This window comes from Oncorhynchus clarkii, chromosome 1 (genome assembly GCF_045791955.1).
Source record: "Oncorhynchus clarkii lewisi isolate Uvic-CL-2024 chromosome 1, UVic_Ocla_1.0, whole genome shotgun sequence".
In the NCBI taxonomy this organism is placed as follows: Eukaryota; Metazoa; Chordata; class Actinopteri; order Salmoniformes; family Salmonidae; genus Oncorhynchus; species Oncorhynchus clarkii.
Genome location: NC_092147.1, coordinates 1677125 through 1693196, shown reverse-complemented (window position 1 = coordinate 1693196; position 16072 = coordinate 1677125). Strand labels below are relative to the sequence as shown.

Below are 16072 nucleotides of genomic sequence, written 5' to 3'. Positions count from 1 at the left end.
CTAGTCGCTCACCCATTAAAAACACATGAGATGTAGTCTAGTATCTCATCCATTAAAAAAAACATGAGATGTAGTCTCTTACCCATTAAAAACACATGAGATGTCGTCTAGTCTCTCACCCATTAAAAACACACAAGATGTAGTCTAGTCTCTCACCCATTAAAAACACATGAGATGTCGTCTAGTCTCTCACCCATTAAAAACACACGAGATGTCGTCTAGTCTCTCACCCATTAAAAACACACGAGATGTCGTCTAGTCTCTCACCCATTAAGAACACACGAGATGTCGTCTAGTCTCTCACCCATTAAAAACACACGAGATGTCGTCTAGTCTCTCCCCCATTAAAAACACATGAGATGTCGTCTAGTCTCTCACCCATTAAAAACACACGAGATGTCGTCTAGTCTCTCACCCATTAAAAACACACGAGATGTCGTCTAGTCTCTCACCCATTAAAAACACACGAGATGTCGTCTAGTCTCTCACCCATTAAAAACACATGAGATGTCGTCTAGTCTCTCACCCATTAAAAACACATGAGACGTCGTCTAGTCTCTCACCCATTAAAAACACACGAGATGTCGTCTAGTCTCTCACCCATTAAAAACACACGAGATGTCGTCTAGTCTCTCACCCATTAAAAACACACGAGATGTCGTCTAGTCTCTCACCCATTAAAAACACACGAGATGTCGTCTAGTCTCTCACCCATTAAAAACACATGAGATGTAGTCTAGTATCTTACCCATTAAAAAACATGAGATGTAGTCTAGTCGCTCACCCATTAAAAACACATGAGATGTAGTCTAGTATCTCACCCATTAAAAAAACATGAGATGTAGTCTCTCACCCATTAAAAACACATGAGATGTAGTCTAGTCTTTCACCCATTAAAAACACATGAGATGTAGTCTAGTCGCTCACCCATTAAAAACACATGAGATGTAGTCTAGTATCTCACCCATTAAAAAAACATGAGATGTAGTCTCTCACCCATTAAAAACACATGAGATGTAGTCTAGTCTTTCACCCATTAAAAACACATGAGATGCAGTCTAGTCGCTCACCCATTAAAAACACATGAGATGTAGTCTAGTATCTCACCCATTAAAAACACATGAGATGTAGTCTAGTCTTTCACCCATTAAAAACACATGAGATGCAGTCTAGTCGCTCACCCATTAAAAACACATGAGATGTAGTCTAGTCGCTCACCCATTAAAAACACATGAGATGTAGTCTAGTCTTTCACCCATTAAAAACACATGAGATGCAGTCTAGTCGCTCACCCATTAAAAACACATGAGATGTAGTCTAGTATCTCACCCATTAAAAACACATGAGATGCAGTCTAGTCGCTCACCCATTAAAAACACATGAGATGTAGTCTAGTATCTCACCCATTAAAAACACATGAGATGTAGTCTAGTCGCTCACCCATTAAAAACACATGAGATGTAGTCTAATCGCTCACCCATTAAAAACACATGAGATGTAGTCTAGTATCTCACCCATTAAAAACACATGAGATGTAGTCTAGTCGCTCACCCATTAAAAACACATGAGATGTAGTCTAGTATCTCATCCATTAAAAAAAACATGAGATGTAGTCTCTCACCCATTAAAAACACATGAGATGTCGTCTAGTCTCTCACCCATTAAAAACACACGAGATGTCGTCTAGTCTCTCACCCATTAAAAACACACGAGATGTCGTCTAGTCTCTCACCCATTAAGAACACACGAGATGTCGTCTAGTCTCTCACCCATTAAAAACACACGAGATGTCGTCTAGTCTCTCCCCCATTAAAAACACATGCGATGTCGTCTAGTCTCTCACCCATTAAAAACACACGAGATGTCGTCTAGTCTCTCACCCATTAAAAACACATGAGATGTCGTCTAGTCTCTCACCCATTAAAAACACATGAGACGTCGTCTAGTCTCTCACCCATTAAAAACACACGAGATGTCGTCTAGTCTCTCACCCATTAAAAACACACGAGATGTCGTCTAGTCTCTCACCCATTAAAAACACACGAGATGTCGTCTAGTCTCTCACCCATTAAAAACACACGAGATGTCGTCTAGTCTCTCACCCATTAAAAACACACGAGATGTCGTCTAGTCTCTCACCCATTAAAAACACACGAGATGTCGTCTAGTCTCTCACCCATTAAAAACACACGAGATGTCGTCTAGTCTCTCACCCATTAAAAACACACGAGATGTCGTCTAGTCTCTCACCCATTAAAAACACACGAGATGTCGTCTAGTCTCTCACCCATTAAAAACACACGAGATGTCGTCTAGTCTCTCACCCATTAAAAACACACGAGATGTCGTCTAGTCTCTCACCCATTAAAAAACATGAGATGTAGTCTAGTCGCTCACCCATTAAAAACACATGAGATGTAGTCTAGTATCTCACCCATTAAAAAAACATGAGATGTAGTCTCTCACCCATTAAAAACACATGAGATGTAGTCTAGTCTTTCACCCATTAAAAACACATGAGATGCAGTCTAGTCGCTCACCCATTAAAAACACATGAGATGTAGTCTAGTATCTCACCCATTAAAAACACATGAGATGTAGTCTAGTCTTTCACCCATTAAAAACACATGAGATGCAGTCTAGTCGCTCACCCATTAAAAACACATGAGATGTAGTCTAGTATCTCACCCATTAAAAACACATGAGATGCAGTCTAGTCGCTCACCCATTAAAAACACATGAGATGTAGTCTAGTATCTCACCCATTAAAAACACATGAGATGTAGTCTAGTCGCTCACCCATTAAAAACACATGAGATGTAGTCTAATCGCTCACCCATTAAAAACACATGAGATGTAGTCTAGTATCTCACCCATTAAAAACACATGAGATGTAGTCTAGTCGCTCACCCATTAAAAACACATGAGATGTAGTCTAGTATCTCATCCATTAAAAAAAACATGAGATGTAGTCTCTTAACCATTAAAAACACATGAGATGTCGTCTAGTCTCTCACCCATTAAAAACACACGAGATGTCGTCTAGTCTCTCACCCATTAAAAACACATGAGATGTCGTCTAGTCTCTCACCCATTAAAAACACACGAGATGTCGTCTAGTCTCTCACCCATTAAAAACACACGAGATGTCGTCTAGTCTCTCACCCATTAAAAACACACGATATGTCGTCTAGTCTCTCACCCATTAAAAACACACAAGATGTCGTCTAGTCTCTCACCCATTAAAAACACACGAGATGTCGTCTAGTCTCTCACCCATTAAAAACACACGAGATGTAGTCTAGTCGCTCACCCATTAAAAACACATGAGATGTCGTCTAGTCTCTCACCCATTAAAAACACACGAGATGTAGTCTAGTCGCTCACCCATTAAAAACACACGAGATGTCGTCTAGTCTCTCACCCATTAAAAACACACGAGATGTACTCTCTCACTCCTTAAAAACCCTAACAGCAGGAATAGCTATGTATTTTATTTTATTTAAAAACCCTAACAGCAGGAATAGATGCAATAAAACGAGAAAAAGATACTATGTGCTCTAAAAAGGAAAAAGCAGACATCGCGCTATTACAAGAGACACACCACTGTGATGCTGAACATGCCAAACTCCGCAGAGCTTGGGTGGGACAGGTGTATTTCTCATCTTTCAAATCAAACAGTAGAGGCACAGCCATACTTATCCATAAGAATGTTCCATTCATAATTGACAAAAACATATCTGATCCGGAGGGGAGATTTATTTTGATAACTGGGTCAATATGGTCAACCAATTACTATATTAAACATATATGCCCCTAACACAGATACTCCTGCCTTCATGTCAAAAATGATAACCCTATTCAATGAGCATTGTGTCTCCTTTGGCATGGTGGCCGGAGATTTTAATTGTACCCTTAACCCAACCCTAGACAAATCATCTCAAGTCCCCACCACAAATCCTAGATCTGCAAAGATGTTGAACTCTCTTACTAAAGAGATGGGACTTATAGATATCTGGAGAGAGACTAATAGCTCATCTATGGACTATACATACTACTCTAATGTCCATAACACCTACTCCCGTATAGATTACATTTTTATCCCAAAGAGTTTCATAAATTCAGCCACATGTACAATCGGACCCATAGCACTTTCAGACCACGCCTTTGTCCACCTCCGCTTTGACCTCTGCAAAAACATCCTGAGGTCAAAGAGCTGGAAATTCAACACCTCCATGCTATCAAACGAAGCGTTCCATACATTGGTAACTACATGGATAGACAACTACACACAAGACAACAAAGATTCTCCTGTTTCTCCGGCCACAATGTGGGACGCTGCTAAAGCCACACTAAGAGGCCATCTAATCGCATATGCTTCCTCTAAGAAAAAAGCCATGGAAGCACACAGGCTAGATCTTGAGAGGGAGCTGGAATGCTGTGAAAAAATACATAAACAATCCCCAGACAGCACCTGCTGGAGTCATCTTAAAGCATCCAAAGCCAAACTGAATTTGGACTACACTCGGGAGATAAAAAAAAGGTTTTCTTTACTAAACAGAAATACCATGAGTATAGCAATAGTCCCAGTAGATTGCTTGCTTACCAATTAAAAAAGGAGCAGTCAGAGCGTACAATCATGGCTATCCGAACAGCAGAGGACAAGGTCACATATGACCCAAAAAATATCAATTTAACTTTTCATGATTTTTACCACAAACTATATACCTAAACTATCAGAGACCGACCAAGAAGATCTCAACTCCCCCTTCACTCCTGAGGAGATTCTGGAGGCAATTACCTCCATGCCACCTAATAAGTCCCCAGGCCCGGATGGATTCCCCAGAGAGTTCTACAAAGCTTTTTGGCCCCAGCTCAGCCCTATCTTCATGCCAATGCTAGAGGATTTTTGCAAAAACTGAGTTCTTCCAGACTCAATGGACACAGCTCGCATTACAGTGTTGCTCAAAAAGGACAAGGACCCCCTATCCTGCTCGTCCTTCGGGCCCATAAGCTTGTTGGATTTCGACTATAAAATAATTACCAAATTGCTTGCCAAAAGACTAAACACTCTTCTTCCCAAAATAATAAAAGCGGACCAAACTGGATTTATTAGAGACAGATACTCTTCTGATAACATTCGCCGTCTTTTTGATATTATTGATCAAGTAAACGCACAGAAGACCCCTGTCCTGCTGGCTTCACTGGATGCTGAGAAGGCGTTTGACAGGATGGAGTGGAGCTTTCTGTTTTCAGTCTTAGAAAAGTTCAATATGGGCCCAAATTTTATTAAATGGATCAAATCACTATACTCTCATCCAAATGCCATGGTGACTACTAATGGACTGAACTCTGACAGATTCCCTCTGGAACGGGGCACAAGCCAAGGGTGCTCGCTGTCCCCGCTGCTCTACTTGTTGGGGGCGGAGCCTCTGGCAGAGCTGATAAGGAGCAATCCAAGTATTACGGCCTGCAGCACGAGATTTCGCTTTACGCGGATGATTTCTTGCTCTACATATCCAACCCTGAGAAATCACTCCCTCTCATTTTAGACACAATTGCTCAATATGGCAAGTTTTCAGTTTATAATATCAATATTAACAAATCCACTGTCTGCCCTCTCAATATTACACTCACCAGCTCTATGAAGACACTATGTCATTCCAATGGAAAACACAGGGGTTTCAATACCTCGGGATTTTCATAACACCAGATCTGAATAGCCTTTTCAAGGGAAATGATCTTCCACTCCTGGATCGAATCAAGAACCATCTCCAAACCTGGATCTCCCTCCCAATTAGCTTAGTAGGAAGAATTAATGTCATCCGTATGAACGTCCTCACTAAACTGAACTATTTATTCCAGATGCTCCCATGCTATCTCCCAGTTTCCTTTTTCAAAACAATTAACCAAAGCATCACCAAATTTATATGGGGCAATAAAAAACCTAGGATCAAGTTTTCCACTCTATCGAAACCTGAATCTATGGGTGGTCTTGCCCTTCCCTCCCTTCAATTGTACTACTGGTCTGCCCAAATCCGCAACATGCTAACATGGATCACAAACAGACAAGAGTCAACGTGGATTCAGATAGAAGCCCAATCCTGTGGTTCATTGCCCTTAAGCTCAATTATATTCATTAATAACTTTAGTGAAGTGGGCAACATAGCCAAAACCTTTGTGATTTACAGCACCCTACTAGCGTGGAGGGACTGTAAGAAATACCTGGGCACTTCCTCCCAAATATGTTATCACTCGCCTATAGTAGGCAACCCAGACTTGCCAAAAGCCCTGAGCGATGCCAACTTTAATCTTTGGCATACTCTAAGAATCAGGACCTTTTCAGACCTATTTCATCAGAAAACAACCACACTGAAATCCTTTCAAGAGCTCTGCAGTGAATTCAATGTGCCAAGATCCCATTTTTTTAAATGTCTTTAAATTAGACATGTAATTTCCTCACTTACCTCCAAGGGGAGGTTTAGAACTCAGTTGAATGAAGTTGAAACCCTTCTTGTCACAGCACAATCCATTAAAGGCAAAATATCTATAGACTCCTTTCTGAGAAAGGAGGCTCCTCCTTTACTCCTTTGAAAATAATCTGGGAAAAGGACCTTGGTCTGACTATCAGTGATGAGTTATGGGCGGAGGTTTGCGACAGGGTATACTGCTCCTCTACTAATGTAAAAATGAAAGAATCTAATTACAAATTTTTGTACAAATTTTATTATACTCCTTTGAGAATCCATAGAATGAAAACAGATATGTCTCCTAACTGTAAAAGATGTACCTCTGAAAGCGGAACCTATATGCATGTATTTTGGAGCTGTAGGGAGATTGCCAGATTCTGGCAATCTATACATACTGCTGCACAGAAAATACTAGATGTACAGTTTGATATGACCCCGTGTATCTATCTTCTTAATGCCCAGCAGGACTTTGTTCTTGATCCTGGCAGGGAAAATGTGCTTATGACTATTACATACTTTGCTAAGAAATGTATTCTTCTATTGTGGGCCTCTAATACCCCTCCTACATTTAAAATGTGGATTGACCAGATTGTTGACTTTCTTACTCTTGAAAAGCTCACTTATGACCTCCACAAGAGACAGCTTGATAGACTTTGGTCTCCACTATTCAATTATTAATATATATATATTAATAATATATATATATATATATATATATATATATATATATATATATATATATATATATATATATATATATATATATATATATATATTAATATTTCAAACTGGACAGAGTTTAGGGAAATGTGCAGATACATCTTGTGTAAGGTGCTGTAAAACCTAAAAATGAATTATTGTCCCGTCGTCTCAGCGAAGGCTTGAAATAGCTAATAAGAACCTTGATAGTGCTGCTGCAAGTGTTATATATGGTTTTTGTGTTTTTATTTTATAAATTTGTTGAGTACGTGTGCGTATGTATGTATGTATATATATATACATATATATATATATATATGTGTATATATGTGGGTGTGTATGTATATATACACTGCTCAAAAAAATAAAGGGAACACTAAAATAACACATCCTAGATCTGAATGAATGAAATATTCTTATTAAATACTTTTTTCTTTACATAGTTGAATGTGCTGACAACAAAATCACACAAAAATTATCAATGGAAATCAAATTTATCAACCCATGGAGGTCTGGATTTGGAGTGACACTCAAAATTAAAGTGGAAAACCACACTACAGGCTGATCCAAATGATGTAATGTCCTTAAAACAAGTCAAAATGAGGCTCAGTAGTGTGTGTGGCCTCCACGTGCCTGTATGACCTCCCTACAACGCCTGGGCATGCTCCTGATGAGGTGGCGGATGGTCTCCTGAGGGATCTCCTCCCAGACCTGGACTAAAGCATCCGCCAACTCCTGGACAGTCTGTGGTGCAACGTGGCGTTGGTGGATGGAGCGAGACATGATGTCCCAGATGTGCTCAATTGGATTCAGGTCTGGGGAACGGGCGGGCCAGTCCATAGCATCAATGCCTTCCTCTTACAGGAACTGCTGACACTCTCCAGCCACATGAGGTCTAGCATTGTCTTGCATTAGGAGGAACCCAGGGCCAACCGCACCAGCATATGGTCTCACAAGGGGTCTGAGGATCTCATCTCGGTACCTAATGGCAGTCAGGCTACCTCTGGCGAGCACATGGAGGGCTGTGCGGCCCCCCAAAGAAATGCCACCCCACACCATGACTGACCCACCGCCAAACCGGTCATGCTGGAGGATGTTGCAGGCAGCAGAACGTTCTCCACGGCGTCTCCAGACTCTGTCACGTCTGTCATGTGTTCAGTGTGAACCTGCTTTCATCTGTGAAGAGCACAGGGCGCCAGTGGCGAATTTGCCAATCTTGGTGTTCTCTGGCAAATGCCAAACATCCTGCACGGTGTTGAGCTGTATGCAAAACCCCCACCTGTGGACGTCGGGCCCTCATACCACCCTCATGGAGTCTGTTTCTGACCGTTTGAGCAGACACATGCACATTTGTGGCCTGCTGGAGGTCATTTTGCAGGGCTCTGGCAGTGCTCCTCCTGCTCCTCCTTGCACAAAGCCGGAGGAAGCGGTCCTGCTGCTGGGTTGTTGCCCTCCTACGGCCTCCTCCACGTCTCCTGATGTACTGGCCTGTCTCCTGGTAGCACCTCCATGCTCTGGACACTACGCTGACAGACACAGCAAACCTTCTTGCCACAGCTCGCATTGATGTGCCATCCTGGATGAGCTGCACTACCAGAGCCACTTGTGTGGGTTGTAGACTCCGTCTCATGCTACCACTAGAGTGAAAACACTGCCAGCATTCAAAAGTGCCTAAAACATCAGCCAGGAAGCATAGGAACTGAGAAGTGGCCTGCGGTTACCACCTGCAGACCCACTTCTTTATTGGGGGTGTCTTGCTAATTGCCTATAATTTCCACCTGTTGTCTATTCCATTTTCACAACAGCATGTGAAATTTATTGTCAATCAGTGTTGCTTCCTAAGTGGACAGTTTGATTTTACAGAAGTGTTGTAACTTGGAGTTACATTGTGTTGTTTAAGTGTTCCCTTTATTTTTTTGAGCAATGTATATATAAGCACCAAGGGAAAAAAAATAAAAGTTTATTTTTCTTAATCTTTTATTTTAATTGTATTTTTTTTTAAGCCTGTCACATCTGTGAATGTTTTGTTGGTTGATTGAAAAACAAGAAAACTTAATAAAACTTTACATTTATTTTTTTATTACAAAATAAAAAATCCTACAATGTGATTTTCTGGATTTTTTTTTTCTCATTTTGTCTGTCATAGTTGAAGTGTACCTATGATGAACATTACAGGCCTCTCTCATCTTTTTAAGTGGGAGAACTTGCACAATTGGTGGCTTACTAAATACTTTTTTGCCCCACTGTATGTAGACAACTACAAATACCTAGGTGTCTGGTTAGACTGTGAACTCTCCTTCCAGACTCACATTAAGCATCTCCAATCCAAAATTAAATCTAGAATTGGCTTCCTATTTCGCAACAAAGCATCCTTCACTCATGCTGCCAAACATACCCTCGTAAAACTGACTATCCTACCGATCCTCGACTTCGGCGATGTCATCTATAAAATAGCCTTCAACACCCTACTCAACAAACTGGATGCAGTCTATCACAGTGCCATCCGTTTTGTCACCAAATTCCCATATACCACCCACCACTGCGACCTGTACGCTCTCGTTGGCTGGCCCTCGCTTCATACTCGTCGCCAAACCCACTGGCTCCAGGTCATCTACAAGTCTCTGCTAGGTAAAGTCCCGCCTTATCTCAGCTCGCTGGACACCATAGCAGCACCTACTCGTAGCACGCTCTCCAGCAGGTATATCTCACTGGTCACCCCCAAAGCCAATTCCTCCTTTGGTCGTCTTTCCTTCCAGGTCTCTGCTGCCAATGACTGGAACGAACTGCAAAAATCACTGAAGTTGGAGACTCTTACCTCACTAACTTCAGTTGTTAGTTGTGTTAGTTGTGTTTGGTGTAGAGATTGAGACAAGACTAGTTGTGTTTGGTGTAGAGATTGAGACAGGACTAGGTGTGTTTGGTGTAGAGATTGAGACAGGACTATGTGTTTGGTGTAGAGATTGAGACAGGACTAGGTGTGTTAGTTGTGGTTGGTGTAGAGATTGAGACAGGACTATGTGTGTTTGGTATAGAGATTGAGACAGGACTAGGTGTGTTTGGTGTAGAGATTGAGACAGGACTAGTTTTGTTTGGTGTAGAGATTGAGACAGGACTGGGTGTGTTAGTTGTGTTTGGTGTAGAGAATGAGACAGGACTAGGAGTGTTTGGTGTAGAGATTGAGACAGGACTAGGTGTGTTAGTTGTGTTTGGTGTAGAGATTGAGACAGGACTAGGTGTGTTAGTTGTGTTTGGTGTAGAGATTGAGACAGGACTACGTGTGTTAGTTGTGTTTGGTGTAGAGATTGAGACAGGACTAGGTGTGTTAGTTGTGTTTGGTGTAGAGATTGAGACAGGACTAGGTGTGTTTGGTGTAGAGATTGAGACAGGACTAGGTGTGTTTGGTGTAGAGATTGAGACAGGACTAGGTGTGTTTGGTGTAGAGATTGAGACAGGACTGGGTGTGTTTGGTGTAGAGATTGAGACAGGACTAGGTGTGTTTGGTGTAGAGATTGAGACAGGACTAGGTGTGTTGCTAGGTGCTAACCTCACTGTTACTGTAGCGAGCCAGCTCAGAGATGAACTTCATGTGGTCTTCCCTGATCTGAACCATCTGCTCACAGATATTATACTGAGGACTGCTGCCTGTTGAGGTACATGACCACCTGTGAACGGGGAGGAGAGAGAGATGAGACGAGGTGGATGGAGAAGAGAGAGGAGAGAGATGAGAAGAAAGATGAGGATAGAGAGAGGAGAGAGAGAGAGAGAAGGGAGAGAGAAGAGATGAGGATAGAGAGAGGAGAGAAGAGAGAGAAGAGATGAGGATAGAGAGAGGAGAGATGAGGATAGAGCGAGGAGAGAGCGAGAGAGAAGAGATGAGGATTGAGAGAGGAGAGATGAGGATAGAGCGAGGAAAGAGAGAAGAGAGAGAGAAGAGATGAGGATAGAGGAGAGATGATGATTGAGAGGAGAGATGAAATAGAGAAGAGAGATGAGGAGGTGGATGGAGAAGAGAGAGGAGAGATGAGGATAGAGAAAGAAGAGAGAGAAGAGATGAGGATAAAGAGAGGAGAGAGAGAGAAGAGATGAGAATAGAGAGAGGAGAGAAAGAAATAGAGAAGTGAGATGAGGAGGTGGATGGAGAAGAGAGAGGAGAGATGAGGATAGAGAGAGGAAAGATGAGGTGGAGGAATAGAGGGATAAGGCCTCACCGGTTCTTGTTCTCTTCAAAGTGTGCGCTGGTCTTGATGTACCTGGACAGCTCAATCTGCATGTCACCAAACAGAGGCACCACCTGCAGTTGCTGTTGGGGACAGATACATGAAGACCAGTCAGTTAGTCAGAGCCATTTCAGATACATGAAGACCAGTCAGTTAGTCAGAGCCATTTCAGACCATTCCAGTCTCAACATTAAACTTTTTTTTTAGAGAACGTACAACTCTGCAAAACGATAAACACCCACACACATACAGCATCATCAATATGTCTCAAACTCTCACCTTGAAGAACTTGTCAATCTTGATCAGGTTGATCCTCTTCTTGGCGTCCATTTTGTAGATGTTGCTGTTACTGCCATCCATCAGGTACAGACCAAACCCCATCACCTAGAGGTAACAGACAGGTACAGACCAAACCACATCACCTAGAGGTAACAGACAGGTACAGACCAAACCCCATCACCTAGAGGTAACAGACAGGTACAGACTAAACCCCATCACCTAGAGGTAACAGACAGGTACAGACTAAACCCCATCACCTAGGAGGTAACACAGGTACAGACTAAACCCCATCACCTAGAGGTAACAGACAGGTACAGACCAAACCCCATCACCTAGAGGTAACAGACAGGTACAGACCAAACCCCATCACCTAGAGGTAACAGACAGGTACAGACCAAACCCCATCACCTAGAGGTAACAGACAGGTACAGACCAAACCCCATCACCTAGAGGTAACAGACAGGTACAGACCTAACACCATCACCTAGAGGTAGCAGACAGGTACAGACTAAACCCCATCACCTAGGAGGTAACAGACAGGTACAGACCGAACCTCATCACCTAGGAGGTAACACAGGTACAGACTAAACCCCATCACCTAGGAGGTAACAGACAGGTACAGACCGAACCTCATCACCTAGGAGGTAACACAGGTACAGACTAAACCCCATCACCTAGGAGGTAACAGACAGGTACAGACTAAACCCCATCACCTAGAGGTAACAGACAGGTACAGACACATTGAAGATAATTAATACTTAATAGATGTTATCCAATATATATCTAATATACCAAATGGCACGCCATTTGGAATGCGGCCCAGCATGCCAGCCAGACGGTAGCGTACCTTGAGCAGCATGTGTTTCTCGTTGGGGGTCAGGTACATCCTGTTCTCATAGTAATCAACACACAGGTTGACTATGTCAGCCAGCAACTCATCGTGGCCGTTAATCACCTCCAACTGCTGCTGCAGAGACTGGAGACAGAGAGAGAGAGAGAGAGAGAGAGAGAGAGAGACAGAGAGAGAGAGAGAGAGAGAGAGAGAGAGACAAAGAAGGAGTGAAACAGAGAAAGAGAGAGAGAGAGAGAGAGAGAGAGAGAGAGAGAGAGAGAAAGACAGAGAGAGAGACAGAGAGAGAAAGACAGAGACAGAGCAGGAGTGAAACAGAGAGAGAGAGAGAGAAAGCGGGAGAGAGAGAGACAGCGAGAGACAGAGAGAGAGAGAGAGAGAGACAGAGACAGAGCAGGAGTGAAAGAGAGAGAGAGAGAGACAGCGGGAGAGAGAGAGACAACGAGAGACAGAGAGAGAGAGAGAGAGAGAGAGAGAGAGAGACAGAGCAGGAGTGAAACAGAGAGAGAGAGAGACAGAGTGAGACAGAGAGAGCGAGAGAGAGAGCGGGAGAGAGAGAGACAGCGAAAGAGAGAGACAGCGAGAGACAGAGAGAGAGAGACACAGAGAGACAGAGACAGAGCAAGAGTGAAACAGAGAGAGAGAGAGATGTTTAGATGACTTCAGTATTATATATTACGTATCCCCATTAGTTCCTGTCAAGGCAGCAGCTACTCTTCCTGGGGTTTGTTATGGATCCCATTAGTTCCTGTCAAGGCAGCCTTTCACCGCAGATGCGGAAGGGCCATATCGACGGATATCGACGGAGATTTTTGTATTACGTTAATTCGATTTCAGAGGGAAAAGGGTTAATGGCCCGTACTGCTCTGTTCTGGGCCAACTGTAATACACCTAATGCCCTCTGTGAAACCATATGACTAGGCAGTAGTCCAGGTGTGATTAAACTAGGGCCTGTAGGACTTGTTTTGTTGATAGCGATGTCATGACAGTAGAGCAGCGCCTTTATTACGTACATACCTCCTCCCATCTTAGCTACTGTCCAGGGTTACACCAAGCAGTTTAGTCACCTCAACTTCCTCAATTTCCACATTATTCATTACAAGATTTAGATGAGGTTTAGTGAATGATTTGTCCCAAATACAATGCTTTTAGTTTTTGAAATATTTAGGACTCTTATTACCTTCTGCAACTGACTGCAGCTCTTTGTTAAGTATAGCAGTGATTTTACTTGCTGTAGTAGCTGGCGTGTATAGTGTTGAGCCATCCGCAAACATAGACACACTGTCTTTACTCAGTGCTAGTGGAAGGTCATTAGTGAAAATAGAAAAAAGTAAGGGGCCTAGATAGCTGCCCTGGGGAATCCCGGATTCTACCCGGATTATGTTGGAGAGGCCTCCATTAAAGAACACCCTCTGTGTTCTGACAGGTAACTCTCAATCCACGATATAGCAGGGGGTGTAAAGCCATAACACATACGTTTTTCTAGCAGAAGACTATGATCGATAATGTCAAAAGCCGCACGGAAGTCTAACAAAACAGCTCCCACAATATTTGTATCAATTTCTTTCAGCCAATCATCCGTAATTTGTGTAAGTGCTGTGCTTATTGAATGTCCTTCCCTATAAGCGTGCTGGAAGTCTGTTAATTTGTTTACTGTAAAATAGCATTGTATCTGGTCAAACACAATTTTTTCCAGAAGTTTACTAAGGGTTGGTAACAGGCTGATTGGTCAGATATTTGAGCCAGTAAAGGGGGCTTTACTATTCTTGGGTAGCGGAATGACTTTGCTACCATCTAGGTGTCACGCCCTGACCTTAGAGAGCCTTTTTGTTTCTCTATTTGGTTAGGTCAGGGTGTGATTAGGGTGGGCATTCTAGGTTTTCTGTTTCTATATTGGTGTGTTTGATTCCCAATCGGAGGCAGCTGTCTATCGTTGTCTCTGATTAGGAATCAGATATAAGTTGTCCGTTTCCTTTTGGGTTTTGTGGGATCTTGTCTTTGTTTGTTGCACGACTAGCTTTAAGTTGGGTTCGTGTTCTTTGTTTTTTCCCGGTGTTCCGTTTTCAAAAAAAGTGAGAATGTACGCCTGCCACGCTGCACCTTGGTCCGGTCATTTTCATCTGATGACGAGCGCCAGGCCTGAGGGCACACAATCTCTAGTAGGCTTAAATTGAAGAGATTGCCAATAGGAGTGTCAATATCGTCCGCTATTATCCTCAGTCATTTTCCATCCAGGTTGTCAGTCACAGATGATTTGTCACTGCTGATAGACAATAATAGTTTCACCTCTTTCCCACTCAGTTTACGGAATTCAAAATAATTAATTTGGTCAGTTATGCATGAATGTGTAGGTTTAGAGTTTGTGGCTAGCATGTCATGGGTAAGTTCGCTAATGTTGCCAATGAAAAACAAATCATTAAAATAGTTAGCAATATCAGTGGGTTTTGTGATGAGCCATCTGATTCAATGAAAGATGGAGCTGAGTTAGTTTTTTTTGCCCAACATTTATGGTTCTACAAAGCTTTTTACTATACTTTAAATATAATCTATCTTTGTTTAGCCACATGATTTCTAAATGTACAGTACGTTTGCCAATCCACGGGCCACAGTGTTTCAGTTTCCTCAGTCGAGTTGGGATGGAACACACCAGAACGACCAGCCACAGTGTTTCAGTTTCCTCAGTCGAGTTGGGATGGAACACACCAGAACGACCAGCCACAGTGTTTCAGTTTCCTCAGTCGAGTTGGGATGGAACACACCAGAACAACCAACCACAGTGTTTCAGTTTCCTCAGTCGAGTTGGGATGGAACACACCAGAACGACCAACCACAGTGTTTCCCGTATATTAACTTGGTCAGAGTGAAATGAAACACTTCTGCCTTTTAAGATCAGAGCGACAAGTTAAAACAACTTCCATATCTTCCTCATATCTTAATCAGATCGGCCACGAAACCTCCATGTTAATTATACCCAACAATAAAAGCAACAATTTCACTGAGTTACAGTTCATATAATGAAATCAGTCAATTATAATAAATTCATTAGGCCCTAATCTATGGATTTCACATGACTGGGCAGGGGGGCGCAGCCAAGGGTGGGCCTGGGAAGGCATAGGCCCACCCACTGGGGAGCCAGGCCCCTGTGGCATTGTGTTGTGTGACAAAACTGCACAAAAGTGGCCTTTGATTGTACCCAGCACAAAGTGCACCTGTGTAATGATAATGCTGTCTAATCAGCCTCATATGCCACACCTGTCAGTTGGGTGGATAATCTTGGCAAAGTAGAAATGCTCACTAACAAGGATGTAAACTAATTTTTGCACAAAAATTGAGAGAACTAAGCGTTTTGTGCGTACGGAACATTTCTGTGATCTTTTATTTCAGCTCAGTAAACATGGAACCAACACTTTACATGTTGCGTTTATATTTGTGTTTAGTATGGCTAGCTATCTATTACTAGCTATTAATACTGGAAGTGTAGCCAACCCTATTCAAATATGTATGTAATTATTGTTAGCTAAAAAACAGTAACGTTGGCTTGTGATGTCATGGAGATC

At 42.4% G+C, this 16072-nt stretch overlaps 1 protein-coding gene across 3 annotated transcripts in view; it reads right to left on the bottom strand.

Annotated features, from left to right (window-relative positions):
- LOC139412784 (cytoplasmic FMR1-interacting protein 1 homolog) overlaps positions 1-16072 on the bottom strand; it is a gene marked incomplete at its 3' end in the record, with an annotated part of 108281 nt that overhangs the window by 57945 nt on the left and 34264 nt on the right. For all 3 annotated transcript variants that reach the window (XM_071159619.1, XM_071159537.1, XM_071159714.1), the window contains 4 exon segments: positions 10714-10831; positions 11378-11469; positions 11666-11770; positions 12513-12641. In XM_071159619.1, coding sequence (XP_071015720.1) covers positions 10714-10831; positions 11378-11469; positions 11666-11770; positions 12513-12641 — 444 coding nt within the window.